Genomic DNA, 27989 nt, shown 5'->3' on the forward strand with positions numbered 1-27989 from the left:
AAATAAATAAATAAATAAAGTGTATATGTGTGTGTGTATATTTATATGTATATGTGTATATATGTGTGTGTGTAAGAGATAACTTATCAATTGCTAAAATAGTTTATAACACTGGGCTATTTAAACATTTTATGAAGAGATTTCATTCAATCATCATTTTCAACGCATGTTTTCCGGTTGTATAAAAGCTTTCCCATGTTAAGAGGGCTGATGTTTTAACAAAGTAGATTTGTATGCTACAGTATTTTTTTTTTTTTTTATGGTTCACTGAGGACAGTCAAACCCTGTGCAATCTAGAACTTGAAGACTAGATCTTCCAAGAACATCAGAGAAAGACTGTCCTTGCCACCCACACTGCAACAAAACTTCGGGATCTTGAAATTTGGGTTCATAATCTCACAACTGAGAAGGGTCCATTCATACTCCTGGAACTGTACACCCATTGGAATCTTTAAAGTAAAGTTAACCAAGGAAGTCTCTCTCCAGAACATGGCATCCTTGATGTGAACAGCTTTTGCTAAGATGGTGCATCAAGACTTCTACTGTCATGAGACTCTTTTTTTTTTCTTTTTCTTTTTTTGAGATGGAGTCTTGCTCTGTCACCCAGGCTGGAGTGCAGTGGTGTAATCTCAGCTCACTGCAAGCTCCGCCTCCTGGGTTTACGCCATTTCCTGCTAGCCTCCGAGTAGCTGGGACTACAGCGCCCACTACCTCGCCCGGCTAGTTTTTTGTATTTTTTAGTAGTTTCACCGTATTAGCCAGGATGGTCTCGATCTCCTGACCTCATGATCCGCCCGTTCGGCCTCCCAAAGTGCTGGGATTACAGGCTTGAGCCACCGCGCCCGGCCTCTTTTTCTTTTTTTGAGATGGAGTCTTGCTCTGTCACCCAGGCTGGAGTGCAGTGGTGTAATCTCAGCTCACTGCAACCTCCGCCTCCTGGGTTCAAGCGATTCTCATGCCTCAGCCTTCTGAGTTGCTGGTATTACAGGTGCCTGCCACCACACCAAGCTAATTTTTGTATTTTTAGTAGAGACGAGTTTTCACCATGTTGACCAGGCTGGTTTTGAACTCCTGACCTCAGGTGATCCGCCCACCTCGGCCTCCCAAAGTGTTGAGATTATAGGCATAAGCCAGCATGCCTGGCCATGAGACTCTTATCTTTGAATATTTGTTGCTTGCTTATGCCTCTGTGAATAATAGAAATGAAAAGAGGATCTGTTGTGTGCACTTATGGGGTATACCTTCATTTGCGAAGGATTTTGCAGCCAGCCTTATACACGGATAACCTTATACTTTGACAGATCAAAGATGAAGGCTCAATGTAAGTGAGAAACTTTAATGGGACATATGTTGCCTGTAAAATCAGGCAGAAACGGAACACTGGTTCACTCCTGTTAACCCACATCATGGGTTAAAGAGGGCATTGCCAGGAGGGCTTCACTCTTCTAGAAGGGCATCCTTTTTCCATGCTTTCGAGTAAAGAGGCCATAACCAGAAATGTATCTCTCATGATAGGCTGTATAGCAGATTCTACTGTAAAGTCTATAGTTGCACAACAGACTTTGAATTCTCTTGTGAAAGTTATGCTAAATAATAGAATTGACTATACAGAAAAGTTCCTGTGCAGCTGCTGGCACCTGTGGCCTAGGGAGAAATACATCAAGTATTATAGAGATTCAGTTGTAGGAGATTAATGAAAAGACCACTTAGTTAAGCGAGTAGCCTCTTTATCTAGCTCATTGTTTGATTTATTTGATTGTGGGTGGTTTGGTTTATGGGGACCCCCGGTAAGGAGCATACTGCAAACTCTTGGTATTATCCTCCCAGTAGTCATAATAATAGTCTCCCTGGCACCCTGCATTCTCTCAGAGGTTTTAAATGTCTGCATGCAGCCATCTCTAGAACATCGAATGGTCTCTCTTCAACTGGAATGGCACAAGCTGAAAGAACTGTGTAACCGTGAGGACACCATAACCTATGAATGCGTGTTGAGACCAGAAACCCAAAATCATGGTAACTGAGAGTAGTGCTAAGGCCGTAAGTTTTGGTCACACTCTCACCTGTAGGGTCCAGCCCTACTGGTCCTGTGGGTTTTTCTCCTCGTGTGTGGGGACGAGAGATTGTAGAAATAAAGACACGAGACAAAGAGATAGAAGAAAAGACAGCCGGGCCCGGGGGACCACTACCACCTAGACGCGGAGACTGGTAATGGCCCCGAATGCCTGGCCGCGCTGTTATTTATTGGATACAAGGCAAGAGGGCAGGGGAAGGAGTGTGAGTCATCTCCAATGATAGGTAAGGTCACACGAGTCACGTGTCCACCGGACAGGGGGCCCTTCCCTGTTTGGTAGCCGAGGCAGAGAGAGAGGGGGGACGGCTTACATCATTATTTCTTCTATGCATTTCAAAGACTTTAGTACTTTCACTAATTCTGCTACGGCTCTCTAGAAGGTGGAGCCGGGTGTACAGAGCGGAACATGAAAGTGAAACAGGAGCATGACCGCTGAAGCACAGCATCACAGGGAGACGGTTAGGCCTCCGGATGGCTGTGGACGGGTCAGGCCCTACACAAGAGGTGGTGGAGCAGAGTTTCTCTAACTCCCCCAGGGAAAAGAGGTGCCTTCCCAGGCACTGGCGTTACCGCTAGACCAGAGAGCCCTCTAGTGGCCCTGTCCGGGCGTGACAGAGGGTTCACACTTGTGTTCTGATCCCTTCTCACTGTGTCCCTTCAGCTCCTACCTCTGTATGGCCTGGTTTGTCCTAGGTTATAATTGTAGAACAAAGAGATTATTATAATATTGGAATAAAGAGTACTGCTACGAAGTAATGATTAATAATATTCATATGTAATCATATCTATAATCTATTTCTAGTATAACTATTCTTATTCTCTCTGTATTTTTTAATTATACTGGAACGGATTGTGTCCTTGGTCTCGTGCCTTGGCACCTGGGTGGCTTGCCGCCCACAGTCACCTAAGTGAGAACCTGGACAAAAAGAGTGAATTTATTAAAATAAAATTATGGGAGGCCATTGTTTTGGACTGAGCTCATGCACTAGGTCCCAACAGACTAAGCCAAACAAAAATGGAGTCACTCATGCTAAATGTGACATAATCAAACTAAGACTTTAAGGAAACACATAGATCCTAACACATTCTCCTATAAACAGGACGTTCCAGCATAAGGAGGTACCCTCAGTCCTTGTTCCTACCTTTGCAAAACTCACGGTTCTACTGTTTCTCAGAGGGTTTCAAGACCAAATAAGTACATTTACGATGGTGACAGTGATATCAATGACTAAAGTCTTAGTCAATCTCTCAAAATTGAGAAAATGACCAAAAGGGTGGAATTGTTAAAGCAAATTAAATATGGCCTGAGAAGGACTCCATACTTCTCTATTTGAGTCCATGTGGACGAACTGCAACCTAACTTAATAGGTAGACAACATTGAAACCCTAACTTAGGAGTCTGCACCTGTAACAGTACTTGAGTCTTGGCCAATCCCAGCAGCCGTACTTCACTCATTCACTGCTGAGAGTTCAAACGTGTCCAAATAAGGCAAATGCCAAGTTGTAACCAACCAGCTGTTTCTGTACCTCACCTCCAATTTCTGTACATCACTTCCCTTTTTTTGTCTATAAATTTGTTCTGACCACGAGGCATCCCTGGAGTCTCTGAATCTGCTGTGATTCTGGGGGCTGCCCAATTCGTGACTCGTTCATTGCTCAATTATACTCATTTAAATTTAATCTGGCGAAGTTTTTCATGTAACAGAGGTATAAAATATGTATTCTTTAAAATGTTCAAACACTGTCTTGAGTGCATATTGTGCTTTATTTGATAAAAAAAAAATTTATAACGTGATGTTTACTTTTACCATGAGATACAAAATAAAATCCTAAAACCCCTGCCAATTGAACAGACCCCTTCTTGGTCTAGCAGACCCCAGAGAAACCTTAAAAACTGAGTTCCTGGCCGTGACAGGATAGGAGGTCAGACTCGCCTCAGTATGCCCCTTTCTTAATAACCTTTAACCGGAATGCCTTCCTAAAGAATAAACAGAAACCAGCTCTGGAAAACAAGAAACAGACAACTCATTCTTCCATCGCCTTTAGCCAGTCGTCTGAGGCCACGGCTGGACAGTGCTTCCCTTCCTGTTAAGATACCACAGACCCTGGAGTGACTGTGGCCATCTCCAGAGGAGGTGCAGTGAGGGTTCTTGTGTCCTCTGCTTAACCTTTTGACGTCAGAGGGAAGGAAACTCCACCCTCCCATCACGCTAACCCCAACATTTTTTGAACACGTGACCCATGAAGAGGCATGCAGCTAATTGCACACCTGTGTGTTGCTCCTCTCAAAATATTCATAACTCCTCCTACAGCTTATTCCATATGTATATTTAGCCGCCCTGAGGATCTACGGGAAAAGCACAGTGTCCTTTTCCTGTAATCTCATTCAAGAATCAACACAGAATACTTCTCTCCACCAACAAGCAAGTAATCAGTTCTGCAGCAGACACCAGCTGAGTGTCCTCCCATTCAAGTCTACCTGTAGACAGTGTCTGACCACACAGATCGAGGACTCAGTTCCTACGAGACTGAACCCCACTTCCAATGCCAACTGCAAGCCCCTGGTTATTGTGCCTGTGATTCTGATTGACCTGCTAAACACTGGGGGCTCCCACAGCCCCCTCCTTGGGTTCAATTAATTTGCTAGATCGGCATACAGAACTCAGAGAAACACATTTACTGGTTTATTACAAGGCATATTTTACAGGATACAGATGAACAGCCAGATGAGAAGATGCATAGGGAGCGTTCTGGAAGGGTCCCAAGCACAGGAGCTTTTACCCCCATAGAATGGAGGTGCGCTACCCTCTAGGAACCTCCAGGTTACTCAGAAGCTCTCTGAACCCTGTCCTCTTGGGTTTTTACGGAGGCTTCATCACATAGGCATGATTTAATCATTAGCCATTGGTGATCAGCTTAACCATCAGCCCCTCTCCCTTCCCAGAGGTCAAGGGTAGGGCTGAGTCCCAACCTTCTAACCCTGCCTTCTTCTTTCTGGTGACCCCTCCTATCCTGAAACTGTCTAGGAGCCACCAGCCACCTCATTAACATACAGAAAAGACATTTATCACTTGGAAGATTCCAAGGATTTAGGGAAATATATGCCAGAAGACTGAATGAAAACCCAATATAATTTCACAATATCATGGATGACTGAAATAAGTAATGAAAGATTAAGCAGGCCAGGCACAGTGGCTCACACCTGTAATCCTTTGGGAGGCTGAGATGGGCAGATTACTTAAGGCCAGGAGTTCAAGACCAGCCTGGTCAACATGGTGAAACCCCATCTCTACTAAAAAAAAAAAAATTAGCCGGTGTGGTGGTGGTGCCTGCAATCCCAGCTACTCGGGAGGCTGAGGCACGAGAATCACTTGAATGCAGGTTGTAGTGAGCTGAGATCATGCCACTGCACTCCAGCCTAGGCAACAGAGCAAGACTCTCAAAAAAATTTAAAAATTACGCAGCCAAACGACATGGAAAGAAATAAATTACTGTATTAGTTATATAAATATCAAACGAAATGTTGATAGGGATTGCCTTTGCACAGCAGTTAATATTAAAGATGAAATTTTGTGGGTTGGCCGGGCGCGGTGGCTCAAGCCTGTAATCCCAGCACTTTGGGAGGCCGAGACGGGCGGATCATGAGGTCAGGAGATCGAGACCATCCTGGCTAACACGGTGAAACCCCGTCTCTACTAAAAATACAAGAAAATTAGCCGGGCGAGGTGGCGGGCGCCTGTAGTCCCAGCTACTCGGGAGGCTGAGGCAGGAGAATGGCGGGAACCCAGGGGGGCGGAGCTTGCAGTGAGCCGAGATCGCGCTACTGCACTCCAGCCTGGGGCACAGAGCAAGACTCCGTCTCAAAAAAAAAAAAAAAAAAAAAAAAAGAAATTTTGTGGGTTTTTTTTAAACATATTTTTGTATGGAACACTTCACAAATTTGTGCATCATCCTTGTGCAGGGGCCATACTAATCTTCTCTGTATCATTCCAGTTTTAGTATATATGCTGCCAAAGCGAGCACTATTCTTAATTTCAAAATTCTCTTCAATACATACATGCTTGCTTATAAACAGAAAAGGAAAAATGAGATGCTCAACATGTTAATCAAACAAGTTACCAACCCGTCCGTGTACAAATCCTGGCCTAGTTTTGCTATTTCTCTCAGTCAAAGCTTTCACTTGGGCATGGGGAAATTTAACTCAGACTAACGTAAGCCAAAAAAAGAAAAAAAGAACAAAAAGGACTTTATTAGTTCCATAGCCACCAGCCCAGGATATGATCGATGCCCTCGGCCCTGGCCCCTGCAGTGCTGGTCCTTCCCCATCTGGCTTCCTCCTCAGCCATGTGCTCTGTGCAGGCAAGATGGAGGGAATGCTACTGGACAAGCACCCAAAAGAGGGTACTTGGATCTCGCTCAAGAAAGAATTCGAGGCAAATCCATAAAGGGAAAGCAAGTTTACTAGGAAAGTAAAGGAATAAAGAATGGCTACTCCACGGGCAGAGCAGCCCTGAGGGTTGCTGGCTGCCCATTTTTATGGTTATTTCTTGATTATATGCTAAACAAGCGGTGGATTATTCATGAGATTTCTGGGAAAGGGGGGGCAATTCCCAGAACTAAAGGTTCCACCCTTTTTTAGAACATATAGGGTAACTTTCAGATGGCAACATCTGAAAGTTGCATCTGTAAACTCTCATGGTGCTGGTGGGAGTGTCTTTTAGCATGTTAACGCATTATAATTAGCATATAATGAGCTGTGAGGATGACCAGAGGTCACTCTCATGCCATCTTGGTTTTAGTGGGTTTCCCAGCTTCTTTATTTACTTCTTTATTTTATTATTTTTTTTTGAGACGATGTCTTGCTCTGTTGCCCAGGTCTCGGCTCACTGCAGCCTCCGCCTCCCAGGTTCTCCTGCCTCAGCCTCCCGAGTAGCTGGGACCACAGGCGTCCGTCACCACACCTGGCTAATATTTGTATTTAGAGACGGGGTTCACTATTTTGGCTAGGGTGGTCTCGAACTCCTGGCCTCAAGTGATCCACCCGCCTCAGCCTCCCAAAGTACTGGGATTACAGGCACGAGCCACTGCGCCTGGCCCCAGCTTCTTTCAAACAGTCTGTTTTATCAGCAAGCTCTTTGGGACCTGTATCTTGTGCCGACCTGCTATCTCATCCTGTGACTAAGAATGCCTCTGGGAATGTGGCCCAGCAGGCCTCAGCCTCATTTTACCCAGCCCCCATTCAAGATGGAGTTGCTCTGGTTCAAATGCATCTGACAGGCAGGTGTCCCTAAACTTCGACACCCCCTTGAGGCAGGCCTTTACAGAGGCCCTGCGGCTGGCAAGGAAGCCAGGTCCCCAGCCCCAGCAGAGTCGTCTACACTATCAATCTGCTGTGGACTTTGTCTACACTGATGGAAGAACTCTCCAAAGGACTCGGAGTGGAAATGGGGGAGGGGGAGGAATAACGGTGATTTTTTTTCCTGCAGGTTTTCCTGTATTTTCTACAATGAGCATGTATTATTTTTCCATGATTACTAGCATAGTTACTGAATGGTGACCATGTATTCGACACTGTGCTACATGCTACATGCTTTACAGACTCAGAAACCTGCTCTCAGCATCCCGGGGGCATCAACTCCTGCCATCTTCATTCTGCAGCTGAGGACAGTGAGGCACAGAGGAGAGGGGTCCAGAGTCCAGCCGCGGTGACCCGCTTCCAAAAAGCCTCACTCTTTAATGAGTTTTGCCTCAATCAGAAGAAAAGCAAAGCTGTTTCCATTCCCCCAAAGAATAAAGACCCCCAAGTCCTCAAGATAACTTCCCCTTCCCTTCCCCTGGCACAAAGAAGGTCCCACCTCATGGCGGCATCCTCGCTGGCGTTTTCCTCCCAGGACTGGCCTCAGTGCCCCTGCTGGAGCCGGCGGTGGGCACGTGCGGAAGCTGATTTTCCTGACACCACGATGCAGGTGAAACCCCTGGAAGCGTGGCCGCCCCTGCTGCTCACGTGAAAGCGGCCCAGGGAGCGCTCTGTCCATCAGGTACTGTGGTTCCTCTCCACACAGCTGTCCCAGGTGTCGCTGTTTGGTTTAAAGTCACCGAGGCCTATCCCCTGGCTTCTCACGCAGCAGGCAGCACCAAGATCCCGGCTGCAGGCTCCAGGCAGCCATGACGGCGGTGGAGAAAGGACAGGGGCGAAGGTGAAGGCTCCCAGCTGGGGTCCCCGTCAGCTCCCCCGAACCAGCCCTCACCGTGTCCAACGCTGCGCTGCTCTGCGGAAGCCCCAGCCAGAGCCGGGCCGGCCCATCCCCCTACGCACGGTTCAGGAGAAAGGCCGAGTTCCGGGCGGGCGCAGCTTCCAGGCCGTCACCATCACCCGCTCAGCGAGGGCCCTCAGCAGAGCCAGCTCTGGGGCCTCAGCCTTCCCTGTCCCTCCTGCTCGCTCCCCGCCCAGCTCCAACGTCACCCCGTAGAAAATCTTTATGCCCTCCCCACGCACACGCACGGGTGCCTCCGCGGGGCTTCAGTGCTGGTCCACACGCTTCCGCTACGCCCCGGCGTGGGGGTTCGCCAAGCACACAAAGCCACGTCTCCCCCCCCCGGGTTAGCGCTCCGGCTGCCACGTCTCCCCCCCCCGGGTTAGCGCTCCGGCTGCCACGTCTCCCCCTCCCAGGTTAGCGCTCCGGCTGCCACGTCTCCCCCCCGGGTTAGCGCTCCGGCTGCCACGTCTCCCCCCCGGGTTAGCGCTCCGGCTGCCACGTCTCCCCCCCCGGGTTAGCGCTCCGGCTGCCACGTCTCCCCCTCCCGGGTTAGCGCTCCGGCTGCCACGTCTCTCCCCCGGGTTAGCGCTCCGGCTGCCACGTCTCCCCCCCGGGTTAGCGCTCCGGCTGCCACGTCTCTCCCCCGGGTTAGCGCTCCGGCTGCCACGTCTCCCCCTCGCCCCGCCCCGGGTTAGCACTCTGGCTGCCGCATCTCCCCCCATTTAGCACTCGGCTGCCACGTCTCCCCCCAGTTAGCACTCGGCTGCCACGTCTCCCGCCCCTCCCGAGTTAGCAATCTGGCTGCCACGTCTCCCCCCAGTTAGCACTCGGCTGCCACGTCTCCCCCCCATTTAGCACTCGGCTGCCACGTCTCCCCCCAGTTAGCACTCGGCTGCCACGTCTCCCCCCAGTTAGCAACGTCTCCCCCCAGGCACTGGCTGCCACTTCCCCCCCCCAGTTAGCACTCGGCTGCCACGTCTCCCCCCAGTTAGCACTCGGCTGCCACGTCTCCCCCCCAGTTAGCACTCGGCTGCCACGTCTCCCCCCCAGTTAGCACTCGGCTGCCACGTCTCCCCCCCAGTTAGCACTCGGCTGCCACGTCTCCCCCCCAGTTAGCACTCGGCTGCCACGTCTCCCCCCAGTTAGCACTCGGCTGCCACGTCCCCCGCCCCTCCCGAGTTAGCACTCGGCTGCCACGTCTCCCCCCAGTTAGCGCTCCGGCTGCCACGTCTCCCGCCCCTCCCGAGTTAGCGCTCCGGCTGCCACGTCTCCCCTCAGTTAGCACTCGGCTGCCACGTCTCCCCTCAGTTAGCACTCGGCTGCCACGTCTCCCCTCAGTTAGCACTCGGCTGCCACGTCTCCCCCGCGGGTTAGCACTCGGCTGCCACGTCTCCCCCGACGGGTTAGCACTCGGCTGCCACGTCTCCCCCGCGGGTTAGCACTCCAGCTGAAGAGGAGAGTCACCAGGCACTGCTGTGAGTTATCAACTTGCGCAGTTTCAGCACCCTTAACCTCCACGGGAAGCTCCCAGATTCCTAAGCGCCACTAAAACCCAGGAGGGCTCATGCCTGACACAGCACCAGCCTCTCGGGGGCCCTGACGTGGACTCCCACGGTGGAGGCTGTCACCGCATGCCAGGCGCACGCTGGGGCCCTGGCCGCCAGGCCCTGACTGCAGGGTCATGGGAGCCGCCCCTTTCAAGGGCAGATAGATACGCTTGGAGAAAATAAAAACTGGCCACAAACACACAAACCTCAGGAATCTCAATGAGGGGCACAAGGCAACGGGATAGCCATCGGAAGATGCAGGAAATGCCAACGGGCTCCGGCTGTCTGACACCCAGGCCCTGGAGAAAGGAGGCCCAGCCGCCCGTGTCTTCCTGGACCACCACATCCCTGGCTGAGTATTGAGACCAAGTCTGGGGGTGGCACAGGGCAGTGCAGGGCTGGTGGACTTGCTATCCATTCCCAAGTCCCGGCTGGCCTCTCCCTGGGTGCAGGGAAAGCTCGCACCCCAGCACGCAAGGCGCCCACACCTGGGCGTGTCTGAGGCCTCAGGAGGTACACTTGCGGCTTTTTCTTCAATCCAGCTTTAGTGAAAACACAACTCAGGTATTAGTGTGGAAAGATCTGTACACTCCCAAGGCACGTTTTATTTAGATGTATTTATTACAATTCCAGTTGGGAGGAGACGCCCACACCTGCTCCCTCCTGGCGCCAGGGTCTGCTCTGCGGTCTGCAGGGGGATGCTCAGCATCACTTGGGTTCCACTTCCTTCTCACTGGGGACCATGGTCAGGCAGCCCTGCGACACACAGCGCTGGCCTCAGTCACACGGCTGATGCGAAGGTTTCACTTTCCTTAAGTGTAGACAACCATTTACAGACTTTTGGGGGGGTGCTAATTGTTTTTATTTTTTTATTTTTTTATTTTTATTTTTATTTTTTTTGAGACGGAGTCTCGCTCTGTCGCCCAGGCTGGAGTGCAGTGGCGCAATCTCAGCTCACTGCAAGCTCCGCCTCCCGGGTTTACGCCATTCTCCTGCCTCAGCCTCCCGAGTAGCTGGGACTACAGGCGCCCGCCACCTCGCCCGGCTAGTTTTTTGTATTTTTTTTTAGTAGAGACGAGGTTTCACCGTGTTAACCAGGATGGTCTCGATCTTCTGACCTCGTGATCCGCCCGTCTCGGCCTCCCAAAGTGCTGGGATTACAGGCTTGAGCCACCGCGCCTGGCCTATTTTTTTATTTTTTGAGACACAGTCTCGCTCTGTCGCCCAGGCTGGAGTGCAATGGCACAATTTCAGATCACTACAACCTCCACCTCCCGGGTTCAAGCAATTCTCCTGCCTCAGACTCCCAAGTAGCTGGGATTACAGGAACCTGCCACCACACCTGGCTAATTTTTGTATTTTTTTTCTTTTTTTTTTTTTGAGACGGAGTCTCGCTCTGTCGCCCAGGCTGGAGTGCAGTGGCCAGATCTCAGCTCACTGCAAGCTCCGCCTCCCGGGTTCCCGCCATTCTCCTGCCTCAGCCTCCCGAGTAGCTGGGACCACAGGCTCCGCCACCTCGCCCGGCTAATTTTTTGTGTTTTTTTTTTTAGTAGAGACGGGGTTTCACCGTGTTAGCCAGGATGGTCTCGATCTCCTGACCTTGTGATCCGCCCGTCTCAGCCTCCCAAAGTGCTGGGATTACAGGCTTGAGCCACCGCGCCCGGCCTAATTTTTGTATTTTTAGTAGAGATGGGGTTTCATCATGTGGGCCAAATTAGTCTTGAACTCCTGACCTGAGGTGATCCACCCTCCTCTGCCTCCCAAAGTGCTGGGATTACAGGTGTGAGCCACCGCGCCCAGCCTATTTTTCATACTGAAAGAAAGATGGCCAGGCGCGGTGGCTCAAGCCTGTAATCCCAGCACTTTGGGAGGCCAAGACGGGCAGATCACGAGGTCAGGAGATCGAGACCATCCTGGCTAACACGGTGAAACCCCGTCTCTACTAAAAAATACAAAAAACTAGCCGGGCGACGTGGCGGGCGCCTGTAGTCCCAGCTACTCGGGAGGCTGAGGCAGGAGAATGGCGGGAACCCGGGAGGCGGAGCTTGCAGTGAGCTGAGATCCGGCCACAGCACTCCAGCCTGGGCGACAGAGCAAGACTCCGTCTCAAAAAAAAAAAAAAAAAAAAAAAAAAAGAAAGATGGATTAGAATGTTAGTGGCCAAGATCTGAATAAACCCCCTGGGAACACACAGGGTGCAAAGTAGGATGGTCCACAAATCCAAGGAGAGCTGCATGGAAAAAAGGCTTGTCTACATTTAATGCTACTACGAAAGGTCTCTCCAAAGGATTCCATTTTTCTTTCTTTCTTTTTTTTTTTTTTTTTGAGACGGAGTCTTGCGCTGTTGCCCAGGATGGAGAACAGTGGCACGACCTCGGCTCACTGCACCCTCCACCTCCTAGGTTCACGCGATTCTCTTGCCTCAGCCTCCCAAGTAGCTGGGACCACAGGCGTGTGCCACCACGCCTGGCTAATTTTTGTATTTTTAGTAGGAATGGGGTTTCGCCATGTTGGCCAGGCTGGTCTCAAACTCCTGACCTCAGGTGATCCACCTGCCTCGGCCTCCCAAAATGCTGGGATTACAGGCGTGAGTCACCACGCCCAGCCAGGATGCCATTTTCAAAAAGGAATCCGCTTTCCCCATGCAGCGGGCAAAGGAGGTGAGAGTCTAAGAGCCAGAGCAGGGAGAGATGCACACGTGGGTGCCACCTGACGAAGGTTCCACAGGATGCCGATTTCTGAGCCCAGTGTAAAATATTTTGTTATTGACACGGGAACCTGTTTGTGAACGTTGGAAGGCAGTCCTGTTTTGGATCAGAACAATGCAATCTCGGCTCACTGCAACCTCCGCCTCCCAGGTTCTCTGCCTCAGCATCCTGACTAACTGGGACTACAGGTGCCTGCCACCATGCCTGGCCAATTTTTGTATTTTTAGTAGAGTTGGGGTTTCACTTTGTTGGCCAGGCTGGTCTCCAACTCCTGACCTCATGATCCACCCACTTCAGCCTCCCAAAGTGCTGGGATTACCGGCGTGAGTCACTGCGCCCAGCCGTCTTATATAATTTTATCTCCCAAATACACAACAGCAACAAACCTCATTGCGAGGATGTTCTCATTGTTCTGGCTGGCCTCTACCTAGCACCACGTGGCTCTCAAACTGTATAAAACTGCTTGTAGGAGCCATTGCAAACAGAAAAAGTGTGATGTTTTCACCTTGGTAGTCAGTATGTTTTTCTTTTCACATACACATACATATACTAGTTTTTAAGTGTTTTTACCCCTCTTCTGAAGAGTCTATAGAAGAAGCCTTTGTTTGGTCTGGAAACCGGGGTATGTATGTTCTTGTCTAGATTTAACGGCAAAGCTTTCTCCCTTTCACTTTTGTTGATGTCTTTGAAACACCCAGATTCGATCATCTGCATGCACAGAAGAGCAGGACAGAGAAGTCTCAGAGAAGCTTCCAGGTCAGTGGGTGTCTCCCAGCGCCAGCAACTCCTGCCCAGCCCCGTGCGGAGCAGCTCCTACCCAGTCCCGTGTGGGGCACCTCAGAGCTCCCGCACCCACTGTGGGGCCCCTTTCCTGGGTTCCTCCTTCCCTGCTTCCTGACCTCTTCTTGGATAAGTGACATGGTCTCCTCTCCCCTTGTCTCTCAGTGTACCCCCCAAAGTGGGGAACTACCATGGGAACCCTGGCTGCCAGTCAGCCCTGCTTAGGGAGGGGGGCTCAGGGGTGGCAGGCAAGCGCCCATCAGACCCAAAATAGCTACCTCCTGTCCACTTCCTGTCACTGGGACCAGGGACATACCGTGCTTCTGGACTGCTGATATGGTCCTTGGCTTGCCCATGGTCTAGTCCTGTGGTCAAAAGTCTTATACAATCTTTTTTTTTTTTTCTTTTTTTGAGACGAAGTCTCGTTCTGTCACCCAAGGTGGAGTGCAGTGGCGCAATCTCGGCTCACTGCAACCTCTGCCTCCCAGGTTCAAGCGATTCTCCTGCCTCAGCATCCCGACCAGCTGGGACTATAGGCGCCTGCCACTATGCCCAGCTAATTTTTGTGTTTTTAGTAGAGTCGGGGTTTCACTTTGTTGGACAGGCTGGTCTCGATCTCCTGACCTTGTGATCTGCCCACTTCAGCCTCCCAAAGTGCTAGGATTACAGGCGTGAGCCACCACGCCCAGCCGTCTTGTATAATTTTATCTCCCAAATACACACACACACACACACACACACACACACACACACACACACACACCCTTTTCCTGGGTCATTGCTGGAACTAACGTAAAGCTGCTGTGCTAGAAGGGCAGTACCTCATTCTGCCAGGGGATGGAGACACACCCTGTAGCAAACTGAGCGTAGAAGTCTTCATCTGCGGTGTCCAGGTAGATCCCTTTCACTGCCGAGAACTGCTCGATATCCAGGACATCCTTACAGTAAACGGCATGAGGCTGTACAGCAAGAACAGAGGCAGCCTCTGAGGTCACTACAGCAATTCTCAGCTCCCTCAGTTCCCAGGAACGAAACGCCCAGCAAACTGACGCATAAACACCGCCATTCTTCCTCTCTCCATTTCTTTGCCAGGCCCCTCCCTCACTTGAGGCATTTTCTAAATCAGAGAATGTGTCCTCTGAAGAGGTGGTTCACCAGCTTTTAGTGTCACCAATCTTGTGGGTACTGTGTCAGCTGCTCTGGCTCTCTCCCTCTCTCTCTCTCACTCTCACACACACACACACACACACACACACACACACACACACACACACACCCCTTCTGAGGGCCATGCCCTTCTCTTTTCTGTAGTGGAAAATGGATTGCAAACAAAGGCCAGGGATGCAGGGCAAATATTAGAAGATGTAGCACAGAACCAGAGAAGTGTAAGCAGGGATAGAGGCCACCAGCAGTGGGATCCCTTAGTGACAATTCTCGCACCTGCCTCCAACTCTAGGTGCGCTCCCTGCAAAGCGCCTGGAGAAAACCTGAGGAACAGCCGCAGCTCCCACTTCCCGCCTTCCTCCGGGTCCATCGAGTGGTCTCCAAGGCTGCAAGAGGCTCAGCTCCCTGGGTCGGCAGGTCCCTCCTCTGGGACAGGAGCCCAGGCCTGCAGCTCCTATCCCAGCACTGCTGTCCTCAGAGGCAAAGGGTCAGGCAGGCAGAAGGGAGTGCCAAGACCCAGGTCTCCACCTGCCGCCAGTACTGTTGTTTGCACTTTCAGGGCAAAGGAACAAAAAGCACGGAAGTCGGCAGCTGTGGGGCCCTCATCTGCTCATGCCGGAGGCACCCGCAGTTCTGAGAACACTTTTCACCCAGGACTTGTGCACTACAGTAAAGCAGTGACGCTCCAAAGGCGCGCTGACGGTCAGCACTGCTGTTAGAGCAGCTGCTCTTCACTCTTTCATCCCCTCGGGGTGGAGAGGTGGAAGGACACTGGCAGGCCCTGCCCCTAGGGGACAGTCCAGAGGAATGTGTCCCAACAGCATGCTCACAAGGAGCTACAGTGACCACTTCAGGGTCCTCAGTATGAGGCCAGGCCACAGTCCCAGGACCTCATGAGAAGCAGAGTGGGGATACGCGTTCCAGACAAAGGAAGCAGGGGCGGCTCACGGCCGTGGGAAACACAGGAACGAGAGACAAAGCCAGCCCTGAGACCAGAAAGGGGACACGGGTGGCCAGGCATGGTGGCTCATGCCTGTAATCCCAGCATTTTGGGAGATCAAGGCAGGGGGATCGGTTGGGGCCAGGAGTTCAAAAGTAGCCTGGGCAACATAGGGAGACCCCTGTCTCTAGGAAAAAATTAAAAACGAGCTGAGTGTCGTGTGCCTGTGGTCTCAGCTACTTAGGGGGCTCCACCAGCACTGAGGCTGAAAGTGACACCAGGCAGGGAGCCAGAGCACCGCTGAGGCCTGTGAGGGGCCCAGTGAGTGGCCAAAGGACACTGGGGTGACAGAAGAACCACCAGGTAGGATAGGCACCATGAGCAAAAGCCACATGCTGGCTGTGCCTGGTGATTCTGTGTCTGTTGTAATACAAAACAAAAAAACAAAAAACTGTTGCAGCTAGACACAGTGGCTCATGCCTATCATCTCAGCACTCTGGGAGGCCAAGGTGGAGGACCACTTGAGGCCAGGGGTGCAAGACCAGCCTGGGCAACACAGTGAGATCCCCCATTGCTATTTTTAAAAAAAGAAAGAGAAAACCCGTGCAGTGTGGATCACTGTTCCCAGGGCCCTGCTCGTCCTGGCAATGCACTTACATCAGGACAGAAAGGGGGCTCCAACATGTTTGCCTCCAGCCTCCCGAAGTTGATGTTCTTGAACACGGGGTGCTGCTTCACCCCAGCCGCTCCCTCGCCCCTGCAGCCCAGCCGCTTGCTTGGATTCTTGGTGAGTAACTGCAAGAGGCAGAAATAGAATCCACTTAAGCCTCTGGATAAAAATGAAAACTCAGAACTCCCCTCCATAATAATAACCAAAGGACTCGGGAGGGCAGAAAGCAGGTGCATCTAACAAATAATTTCAAAGCATCAGCCAAACCTCAGGAACTCAGACTTTACTCATTAAATTATGTGATGCTTCACAGAGGAAAGGGGCTAAGGTTTTGCCTTTGACTATCAATAAATAAGGGGTTGGCTATGTTATTCTTTAAGCTTAAAAAATTAATCATAAAAATTTGGGGATTTTTAGAGGAAACAGAAACTGTTGTGAATTTCAGAAATACCACTAAGGACCTCAGATGAGGCAAACATTGAACAAACCGAGTTCTAAAAATATATTCTTAATACTTTGGTATTCTAGTGTATTCTTAAAATGACCAGAAAGTATCTCTTTAGAAAGTATTCCTTACATACATGTTTACAATCATCACAAAGTCAAATAAGCCTTCCTCCACAATTCTTATCAATCAGAAAAAGCAGGGCTGTGCTCAGAAGCAACACATGAAAGACCTGAACCCCTGAAATGTGACCTAGACCCAGGCTTGGGAAACCACAGTCCAGCCACCACAGGCACCAGCTGCCTGGTTTTGTAAACAAGGCTTTATCGGCACCAGCCTTTTGCACTGTATTGGCAGAGCTGAATAGCTATAATAGAGACCTGCAAAGTCTAAACGCTATTTACCATCTGGCCTTACAGAAAAGTATGCCGATCCCTGGCCAACTCAAAGTCCCAAAGACCAGAAAGCATTCTGGTCTGTGCTTCTATCTCCCACCTCTCAGCTCCTTGCTGGGCTGTGCCTGCTCCAAGGCTGTGTCTACAAAGCTCTTTGGCTCCCTGACTCCTGCTCAATTCTTCAGGTTTTAGCTTTCTAGCCCTCATCCCTGCACTAAATTAGGCTCCCCAACTTTTTTTGCTACAGCCTGAGGGCATCCTCCACCTCTCCTTGATGACAAATATTTCATGCTGAGAATGAGTCATTTGAATGTACCATTATTGCCAGGCTGTCCTGCTAGACTCAAAGCTTCCTGAAGCTGGGGCTGTGTGACTCTTGCCCACTGTGATTCCCCAGCATCTAGCCAGAGCAGGCGCTCAGTAACAGTTGCTCAGTGCATTTGTTCTTTGCATGCTTTGTTGATTTAAAAGAGATCTGAAGGCTGGGTGCGGTGGCTCACATCTGTAATCCCAGCACTTTGGGAGGCCAAGGCGGGTGGATCATGAGGTCAGGAGATCAAGACCATCCTGGCCAACATGGTGAAACCCCAAGTCTACTAAAAATACAAAAATTAGCCAGGCGTGGTGGCACGTGCCTGTAGTCCCAGCAACTCGAGAGGCTGAGGCAGGAGAATCCCTTGAACCCGGGAGGCGGATGTTGCAGTGAGCTGAGGTCGCACCACTGCACTCCAACCTGGGCCAGATCTGTTTCTTGAGAATTCGTCTCAAAGAAACAACAATAAATACATAAATAAAACAGATCTGAAAATTAACTGTAATGCAAACACCATTTCTGCATCTCAGGGACTCCACAGCCCCATGATTTGAGCTTGCTGCCAGCATACTCCACTCCCATTGAGGGCCACGATGGTCTGAATGTGTGTGTCCCCCACAAATCTGTAAGCTGAAACTTAATCCCCAATGCAATAGTATTGACAGGTGGGACCTTTTGGTGGTGGTGAGGTCATGAGGGCTCTGCCCTCTTGAATGGGATTCGTGCCATTAGAAAAGGGGCCCCAGGGAGCTGGTTTGTCCTCTGCCCTGTGAGGGTGCAGTCAGAAGACTCCATCTTTCTTTCTTTTTCTTTTTTCTTTTAAATATAGATGGTGTTTCACTGTGTTACCAGGCTGGTCTCGAGCTCCTTGGCTCAAGTGATCCTCCCACCTCAGCCTCCCAAAGTGCTACGATGACAGGTATGAGCCAGCACGTCCAGCCAAGGCTCCATCTTTGAAGCAAAGTGCAGTCCTCACCAACACCCAATCTGCAGGCATCTTGGTCTAGGACTTCCAGCCTCCGGACTGAGAAAACAAACTCCTGCTGTCGATAAATTATTCAGTCTAAGGGATTCTGTCATAGCAGCCCGAAGGGACTCAGACAGATGGCCTGACCAGGCAGCACAGAGCAGAGGAGAGGGGCTTGGTCCAAAAGCTGGGCTCAGGTCCAGCTGCCAGTAATTGCTATGTGACGTCATTAACCCATATAACTCATTCTTTTTTTTTTTTTTTTTGGACAGAGTCTCGCTCTGTCGCCCAGGCTGGAGTGCAGTGGCACGATCTCAGCTCACTGCAAGCTCCGCCTCCCGGGTTCACGCCATTCTCCTGCCTCAGCCTCCCGTGTGGCTGGGACTACAGGCGCCCGCCACCACGCCCGGCTAATTTTTTTTTTTGTATTTTTAGTAGAGACGGGGTTTCACCATGTTAGCCAGGATGGTCTTTATCTCCTGACCTTGTGATCCGCCTGCCTCGGCCTCCCAAAGTGCTGGGATTACAGGCGTGAGCCACCGCGCCCGGCCCATTCTGCTTTTTCACTGGAGTCATTTCTGTTTGTTTTAGGCCTAACATTAAACTGTGAGCTCTTAAGGGCAGATTCCATTTCTAGCACATATTTATCCATTCTTGCAGCCCTGTCAGTGTCGTGAGAAGACTCCATTATTTAATAGTCAGCTCTAAGCAGAGTGATCTAGCCGGGAGAACTCCAGGGTGACCCCTGGCTCTGGGACGAGCCTGTAGCACCCATGGCTTCATATATGGAAACATATGAAAAGGACATCAGAATAATTCCTCTCCAGCCACTGCCAGCCCACGTCAGTTACCCAGGCACGGCTGCTAGGAATTCCCACACCCAGACAGGGGCCTATGCCTGGCTGCTTGGTCCTGTGACCTTATCCTCCATCCCCGCAGTGACCCCCAGCCACTCTCTCCCGGTCACACTCCAGACTCTTGGCCAGCAAGAGCTCCCTCCGTCAGCTCCACTCCAAGCAGCTTCCTCTCTGAGCATCCCTCTAGTCTTTCTAACTCTGGCCTGGAGGGGCCTGGACTCCCAACTTGGACTGTGCTTGGCTCATCCTCTGTTGAACCTGCTGTTCCCTGTACCCCTTTCCTCGTCCACTGAAGCCAGCGTCAAGCCCATGGTCTCTCTCTAGTCACTCCTCCGCATGCAGCCCAGCTCCCCGGCCTCTCTCTAGCTGCTGGACCAAACCAGAGCTGGGCGAGTGCAGCTCCCTGCTGGCTCTGAGCCTACCCATCCAGGTGTGGCAGGAGCCCAGCACACAACCACGGCCACTCCCCTCCCTTCAGGTCCACATGGCTCTTGATGCTGTTGAGGAAAACCCCTGCTTTTCAGGGCTTCAAGCCTCCCCTCTCCTCACACCCGCCTCCCACCTTTGCTCCCCACTGGGCTGACGATCTGAGAAAAAGCAGCTCCGTTAAGAGACTATTCACAGCCCCGCTCACGTCTCCCCAGCTGTGCTGCACCGGCCACAGACTCTGCCTCCTCTCTGGTCACTGGAGGAACTGTCCACACACTCCCTGTGCGTGGGCTGCTGTCCTCCCCATCGCAAGGACTTGGCTCTAGTGAGTACCCCCTTCCCTCCAGCCCACTTTGGGGTCAGCCTGAAGTCTTCTCCACCACCTGCCTTCAGGATCCATCTTGAATCTGACAGTGGTCATCTGCCATCACTTCTCACACCTGCTCTGCCACCACTGAGGTCTGCGTCACCTTTACTCTCACCTGAATAGCTGCAAAGCCCCCAATGGCCTTCCTCCTTCCTGTCCATTCATTTTCTCCCAGCGGCCGGCAAGCCTGGTCCCATCACATCACTCTTCACAGAGCCCTGCAATGGCTTCATGGCCATCAGAGGAAGCAACACTTAAGGCTTGACAATGATGACAATGACAGGTGACAGGTGATTCTGCATGGCCTGGGCTTGCCGCTCTCTGTCCTGTCCCCCTCTAACCCCCTCCCGCTCTTGCCAGCGGCCTGCTCTGCCCAGCAGGCCGACTCCCTTTCTGCCGCCCCTCCAGGCAGTTCCCTGTCCTCCAGAGTGCGGGTCCTTCCCACAGCCCACATGTCTATGCATTTGTTCTGTTTCCTGTCAGTTCTCGCTGGGAGGGCGGGGACTTCTGTTTTACTTGCTGCTGTTTTCCCCAATGCCTAGGACAGTGTCTAGAGCGTACAAGATGCTCAATAAATCCTCGTTGAATGAAAATAAATGAAAAAAAAATGTGCTCAAAAAATACTGGTTTGAAATAAGTAACAGAGTTTCCCTCACTGATTGAGAGTCTGGGCAGTGAGGGGTGGTAACACAGTCCAGTCCCAGAGGCAGATGGACCCTGACAGCCCCTTGCTCATTCTGGGACCAGGGGCCGGGTCTCCACTGCTTAGGGCTCGTCTCCTTCCTGTGACTCGCAGGTGCCACTGTCAGCCTCAGAGGCCCTTAGCACAATTAAGGGAATTGTCCGTCTAGCACCAGGCCCAGAGCCAGGTACACAGCAGGCCGTCAGGTCAGAGTGTCTCTGGGACGACAGTCACTGGTAGGTGGCTAAACCTTTACCATCTCAAATTACATGAAAGATTGGTTTTATGTCTAACTTCATATACAATTGGTCAATGAAACAAGGCTCGGCTGTTTTCTGAAAGCTGAGTTAATAGCCTTGGTACCACTCTTCCCTTTCAATAGCATCGTTTGAGAAATCAAACCACAAATTTTACTCTGTTTTGCTCTAATTGAAACCCAATTAAGTCATTTCCAGATCATGTCTGGAAACTTTTTTCGCTGGCCCTTTTTGTCTGATGGAATCCCAGTGGCAGAAGCATGGGGAAGGAGGCAGGCAGACGTGAGCCTCCTGAGCACGCGTGTCCTGCCTGCTGGGCCAGGAGACAGTTGACATGAGCCTCCTGAGCACGCATGTCCTCCCTGCTGGGCCGTGGGGGCGGGGGCAGGGGCAGGGCCTGGGAGGTGGGTGGCCAGGGTTTGCTGAAGATGACAGACCAACACCTGTTGTTATAGCTGCCAGTGAAAACAACTAGAATGAGAAGTGCCATTTCCCAGCCTCTACAGAGCCTGACCTACCATCCTGCAGATAGATTTGGCATCCTCTGAAAACTTCTCGGAATACTCCTCAGTATCATTCTTGATTCTTTGATCGATCTCCTCCCGTTTGACTTTTTCTTTGTATTTTTTGAATGGAGAATGTCCCTGAATCATTTCATAGATCAGACAGCCAAGTCCCCACCAATCGGGACTAAACGTATACTTTTCATTATTGACAACTTCAGGTGCTACATAACAAATACAGGAAATGGAAATTAAGTTAAATTTTGATTTTAAATTTTCTTATATTTTCCAATAATACAGTATACATTCAACGTGTGTGACAACATGGACAAACCTTAAAAACATTATGTTAAGGCTGTGCCCAGTGGCTCACACCTATAATCCCAGCATTTTGGGAGATCGAGGCAGGCAGGTCACCTGAGGTCAGGAGTTCGAGACCAGCCTAGACAACATGGTAAAACCCGTCTCTACTAAAAATACAAAAATTAGCCGGGTGTGGCGGCAGGCACCTGTAGTCCCAGATACTCAGGAAGCTGAGGCAGGAGAATCGCTTGTGCCTGGGAGGTGGACATTGCAGTGAGCCCAGATCATGCCACTGCACTCTAGCCTAGGCGACAGAGTGAGACTCTGTCTCAAAATAAAAAAAAAAAAAGTTCTGAAATTAGATGGTGGTCATGGTTGCATGGCTCTGTGAAAATGCTAAAATCTGTTGTATTACACACTTCAAACTGATGGACTTTATGACATATGAATTATATCCCAATAAAACTAATATTTTTAAAGATTTGTATGATTCATCCAGGATGAGCTGAATTGCCACAGAGTCACATTCACAAGGGAAATGGTGGTCCAGGGAAGGCTCCACCTCCTGAAGGGGCTCCCTCCAGACACACAGAGCCATGCCCAGAGCGCCCCAAGTGTCATGTCTTGCCATCTATCCCAGGTCAGTGAAAAATCCCAGAAGACGCAGGAGCAGAAAGCCACAAGACCTTGGGGTCTTCCTGCAGGACTCTGCGAGACCCTCAGAAGCCACCCCGGGGGTTGGCTGGCACTGCCCCTGGATCTTTGGAATAACCAGAGTGGGGTGATTTCCTGAGGCTCTGAGAGGCTGTCGTGCACAGGGGAGGACATTGGCAGAGTGAGGAGACCTGCGGTGTCATCCCGATTCTGCCCTCACTTTGCTGAGTGACCTCAGGACTCACAACCTCTCGGGCCTCACCCCTCATCTGTAAGAAGGTGAGGGCAGCCTACAGGATCCCCAGCAGCCTCAACACTCTGACAGGTGAGAGATTCAAAACACCACTGTGGCATCTACTAGTGCCCAAACCGAGGCCCTGGTCCCTTCAGGGTGGCTTTCTCTGTGTTCTGAGGCACTCGGGCACCCGGAGAGAAAGGACAAGGATGCTGAAAGCCTCTCACTAACCCATGTAGCCGACTGTTCCAACTCTTCCTCGAGCCATCTGCCCTTCTGGGATCTCCATGGCCAAACCGAGGTCTGAAATCCGGATGTGTCCTGTGTGTTCAAATATGTTATTACACAGGTCACGGGGGCAGTAGTGATACTTTAACAACAATTAAAAGGGGAAAAAAGGCCCCTCAGAAACCATGGATGGAAATAATAGTATTTCATACTCTGGAACAGTAAATATAAAATGATATTTAACCTTTTTCATGTTTAGTAAAATTCCATACAGTGCATTCAGTTTCACTAGTAGCAGGAAAATTTGATTTTTGCCTGGCTATTGATCAGGAAGCTCTTTAATCATAGATAAACCCTTGATAAGACAGAAGCACTGGATTTATTATTTTATGTCATACAGCTTCCAGATATATCAATAAAAATATAATGAATATTATATCAACTACAGAAGAGTAAATAAACACTTTGTCAGAGTACCAGTACTCTATACAGGGACAGCTATGCATGAATGATACGGAGTTTTTCTCTTGAGAACAAATGGTAATAGAGTCGGGGAAATAAACAAAATTAAGGTACTTAGGGAACTATATTACGTGTTAATGCCTTGTATATAGGAGGATTTAAATATTTGTTGAATTCCTATGGAACTAACAAATTAGGCCAGACATGGTGGCTCACATCTCTAATTCCAGCACTTTGGGAGGCCAAGGTGGGAGGATTACTTGGGTCCCAGATTTTGAGACCAGCCTGGGAAACATGACAAGATCCTGTCTCTATAAAAAAAAGATGTTTTTAAAAATGAGCTGGGTGTGATGGCACATGGCTATGGTCCCATCTACTCTGGAGGCTGAGGCAGGAGGATCGCTTGAGTCCGGAAGGGTGAGGCTGTGGTGAGTCATGATCACACTACTGCAGGGCAAGAGTGAGAACCTGTCTCAAAAAAACTGTAAAGAAAGTAAGAAATTATCGAAAACATTCTGCTGAGTGTGCAGAAAAATAAGCCAGCCCTGGAAGCAGACACTATCTTCAACTTATCCACTACTTATCCTCAGCTTCTAATATAGTACCCAGGCCTAGAGTAGGTGCTCAATAAATATTTATTGGCAAAATGAATGAACAACCAATAAATGTTTGCTAAAAACTAAAAATACGCAACATGCCCTCCAAGGTACTGTAGTCATTTTAAAACAGTCTACATGATGCTTTAGAGAGGAAAGCCGGCCTCTGACTCGGCTGCATACACATAATACACCACTCCCTGCCCTTGCTGCGTGCCCACCCTGGGAGGTGGGAGAGTACAGGGGTGAGGAGCACAGATTCTGTAGCCAGATGGAGTGGGTCTGAGTCCTGGCTCTGCCATTTACTATCACGTCTCAGTTTCCTCCCCTCGTACAGATGCATTCTTTCAATAATCCAGACTTCATTTTCTTTTCTTTTTTTTTTTTTTTAGAGACAGGGTTTGGTCATGTTGCCCAGGCTGGTCTTGAACTCCTGGGCTCAAGTGATCCTCCCACCCCGGCCTCCCAAAGTGCTGGGATTACAGGCATGTGACACTGTGCCTGGCCAGCTTTCATGTATTTTTTATTTAAGTAGAGTGCTAGCATGTTGTGACTTATTTTTTTTTTTTGGCATCATTGACTTATTTTTCTTATAAAAATGGATTTTTAAACTGAGAAATGCAACTTAAAACTACATTGAAATACCAATTCCCAGCCGGGCACGGTGGCTCAAGCCTGTAATCCCAGCACTTTGGGAGGCTGAGACGGGCGGATCACAAGGTCAGGAGATCGAGACCATCCTGGCTAACACGGTGAAACCCCGTCTCTACTAAAAAATACAAAAAAAAAAAACTAGCCGGGCGAGGTGGCGGGCGCCTGTGGTCCCAGCTACTCCGGAGGCTGAGGCAGGAGAATGGCGTAAACCCGGGAGGCGGAGCTTGCAGTGAGCTGAGATCCGGCCACTGCACTCCAGCCTGGGCGACAGAGCCAGACTCAGTCTCAAAAAAAAAAAAAAAAAAAAAAAAAAAAAAAAAAAAAAAAAAAAAAAGAAATACCAATTCCCGGCTAACAAACTGACAAAAGCTCCAAAGTTCGAGAACTCGGTCTGCTGGCGAGGCTGTGGGGAAACAGGTGCTCTTGGGCACTGCTGGTGGGAATGCAGACGGGACAACACCCTGGAGGGGAATCTAGCAATATCTGGCAAATTGCATATGAATTCACCCACTTCTAGGCTGCTATCAAGGATACATTCAACAAACTAGGAAATAACATGTGCACAAGGCTCTCCATCGCGGCACTAATGGAAACAGCACGAGTGGAGATGACACGCCCACCAGCAAGGGCCGTGCAAACAGGACAGGTGCGCCTGCAGGAGGCACAGCAGACGGCGGAAGCGCTTCACGAGTGTTGCAGAGCCATCTTTGCCACATATTCAGTGAAACAGCCAAGTGGAGGACAATACGTGTGGTCTACCACTTTATTTAAGAAACAAGTGGGGAACTTGTTTATATAGAATATGTGTATGTCTATACATATACCATATGTAAATGAAGGAATAAAATATGAGTTAAAATAATTACTTGGGGGTGGTCAGGGATGGAGGGATGGAATCTAGACATCTCTCAATACATTCTATTTTGTGGTTTTATCTTTGGAACCACATAAATGTTTTACATAATTATAACATTAAAAAATTAGATTGCTAAAAATTGAAAGCAAAATTAAGAAAACGAACCTAATGGTGTATCCAGCTGGTGGTTTAACCACATAGAAGGGAATGATACTGAGTGACTTTTTTTTTTTTTTTTTTTTTTTGAGACAGAGTCTCACTCTGTCACCCAGGCTGGAGTGCAATGGCATGATTTCAGCTCACTGCAACCTCCACCTCCCAGGTTCAAGCGTTTCTCCTGCCTCAGCCCCTCAAGTAGCTGGGACTACAGGCATGCACTACCACGCCTGCCTAATTTTTTTTATTTTTAATAGAGACAGGGTTTCACCATGTTGGCCAGGCTGGTCTTGAACTCCTGACCTCAGGTGATCCACCCTCCTTTGCCTCCCAAAATACTGGGATTACAGGCATGAGCCACTGTGCCCAGCCTCTGAGTGACTTTAAATTAATTTGAGTGAACAACCCGAGAACCAAAGAACTTTTGCTAATGACTAAAATAATTGCAAAGAAATCTTTTACTGTTTTTTTGTTTGTTTTTGTCGTTGTTTGTTTGTTTTTTGAGATGGAGTCTCATTCTATCACCCAGGCTGGAGTGTAGTGGCGCAATCTTGGCTCACTGAAACCTCTGCCTCCCGGGTTCAAGCAATTCTCCTGCCTCAGCCTCCTGAGTAGCTGGGATTAGAGGTGCACTGCCATGCCCGGCTAATTTTTGTATTTTTAGTAGAGATGGGGTTTCACCATGTTGGCCAGGCTGGTCTTGAAATCTTGACCTCAAGTGATCCACCTGACTTGGCCTCCCAAAGTGCTAGGATTACAGGTATGAGCCACCATGCCTGGCCTACAATTTTTTTTAATTAGCCAGATATGGTGGCCCATGCCTGTATTCCCAGCTACTCACGAGGCTGAGGCAAGGTGGATCACTAGAGCCCTGGAGGTCAAAACTGCAGTGAGGCATGATCACACCATAACAATTAACATATCCTTAATCGCTGCTGGATGTGGTGGTGCATGCCTGAAACTCCAGCTACTCAGGAGGCTGAGGCAGGAGGGTCGCTTAGGCCCAGGAGTTTGAGGTTGTAATTGTGCCACAGTCACACCCGTGAGTAGCTACTGCACCCAGCCTGGGTAGCATAGAGAGACTCTGACCCTAAAAAGAATTTTAAAAAAAGAAAACTATGGTCGTCGACATCAGAGGACTGTGGTTCCCAAGAGAAGAGACAGTGAACTGGCCCAGCAACCATCCTGGCGTCCCACCCAGGAGTGCCTTTCAGATAGTGGCACAGAAGGGGAACCTGGGCAGAGCAGGGGTCTTGTTAAGTTAGCTAGGCAGGGGTTAGCACTGGGGAAGGATGGCTCACCTCAAATGTGTGGGGTAAAGTTCTAAAGAAGAGGGAGCTACACAGAAAAATCTCCTAAAAACACAGAAAAAGGTTATCATTGTGCTCCCCTGCCTTGTTTTCACTTCTGATCGTTTCTTATGATTCTCCCTTTATATTTGTTTATGTTTCTGAGCAATCACACATACACACAATTCCCTGCTTTGTTTACACAAAAGGGAGCACACTACACACACACTCTGCACCGCACCCTGTTCCAATCAACCACATAGGTTGGATATCGCTCCATTTTACATACAAAGCATGTTCTACCTACCCTTGTTAAGTCATTTAACAACTTAATAAGTGAGCAGCTTTGCTTAGCGCTCGCCCCACTCAAGCCACCTCTGGTTAGCAGCACCCCACCAGGAATGAACCACAGGCTAAGCCAGGAGCTACGGACACAATCTTGGACAAGTTTGATTCCTAAATCTTGGTATCGCCTTCAGTAAAATGAGAATTCCAGTACCCTCCTTCCTCACAGGGCGGGGTGTCATACATGAATTAGATAAGCATGAAAGCATCTGGCAGAGGTGTAAAAGAAGACTAGCATTCCAAGTACCCTGCAACTGCCCTCAGTCTCCGCATTAGACGCCTGTCCTCTTCTTGGCAGGAGCCACTATGACCCTGCCATATGCGCTCTACTAGACTGTAAGACCCTTCTTTGTCAAGAAAACTCACTTGAAAGAAGCTCTTTCCCAGCACTGCTTGTGAGCTATGTGTGAGCACAAGCACGCACCCCAGCAGTCCAACCATCCTTGCATTCTGGGTATGACTGTCCCTTAGAGGAACCAAGGTGGAGTGCGCACCCATGCTGCTGACAAGGAGCCTGCTGAAAAGGGCCACTCCCTCTCCACTATTACAGGGTCTCCAAGCAGCCATCTGCACCCTGCTCTATGACACATGCTATGGGACAAGAGGACAGCACCAGGGGCAGCATGACAAAGTTTAGAGGGGAATGGAAATAAAAAAGGAATAAAGCAAGAGGTGGGTCAACAGCAAGAAACAAGAGAGAGAAAATGTTCTGACTCTGTGTTTACTTTAGTATGCTTCTAGGCAGGGCACAGTGGTTCATGCCTATAATCCTAGTGCTTTGGGAGGCAAGGCAGGAGGATTGCTTGAGGACAGTAGTTTGAGAACAGCCTGGACAACATAGCATGACCCCTATCTCTAC

At 49.8% G+C, this 27989-nt stretch overlaps 1 protein-coding gene and 1 non-coding gene across 16 annotated transcripts in view; both read right to left on the reverse strand.

Annotated features, from left to right (window-relative positions):
* Positions 1-5987: 5987 nt before the first annotated feature.
* Positions 5988-6094, reverse strand: LOC126955774 (U6 spliceosomal RNA). The gene has a single exon (XR_007726073.1). It is a non-coding gene; the product is annotated as a U6 spliceosomal RNA (small nuclear RNA).
* A 4362-nt stretch (positions 6095-10456) lies between these two features.
* GRK4 (G protein-coupled receptor kinase 4) overlaps positions 10457-27989 on the reverse strand; it is a 75914-nt gene continuing 58381 nt past the window's right edge. For 6 of the 15 annotated variants that reach the window (XM_050792290.1, XM_050792301.1, XM_050792287.1 and 3 more), the window contains 6 exons: positions 22776-22865; positions 21368-21576; positions 16125-16262; positions 14185-14322; positions 13154-13291; positions 10457-10631 (listed from right to left, as the gene is read on the reverse strand). In XM_050792290.1, the coding sequence (XP_050648247.1) occupies positions 10584-10631; positions 13154-13291; positions 14185-14322; positions 16125-16262; positions 21368-21576; positions 22776-22865 (761 nt within the window). In that variant the 3' untranslated portion in view covers positions 10457-10583. Of the gene's footprint in view, positions 10687-13153; positions 13292-14184; positions 14323-16124; positions 16263-20025; positions 20138-21367; positions 21577-22775; positions 22866-27989 lie in introns of those variants that run through there. The other 9 variants (XM_050792288.1, XM_050792289.1, XM_050792292.1 and 6 more) reach the window with 9 other exon arrangements.

Source organism: Macaca thibetana, chromosome 5 (genome assembly GCF_024542745.1).
Source record: "Macaca thibetana thibetana isolate TM-01 chromosome 5, ASM2454274v1, whole genome shotgun sequence".
NCBI classification, from domain to species: domain Eukaryota; kingdom Metazoa; phylum Chordata; class Mammalia; order Primates; family Cercopithecidae; genus Macaca; species Macaca thibetana.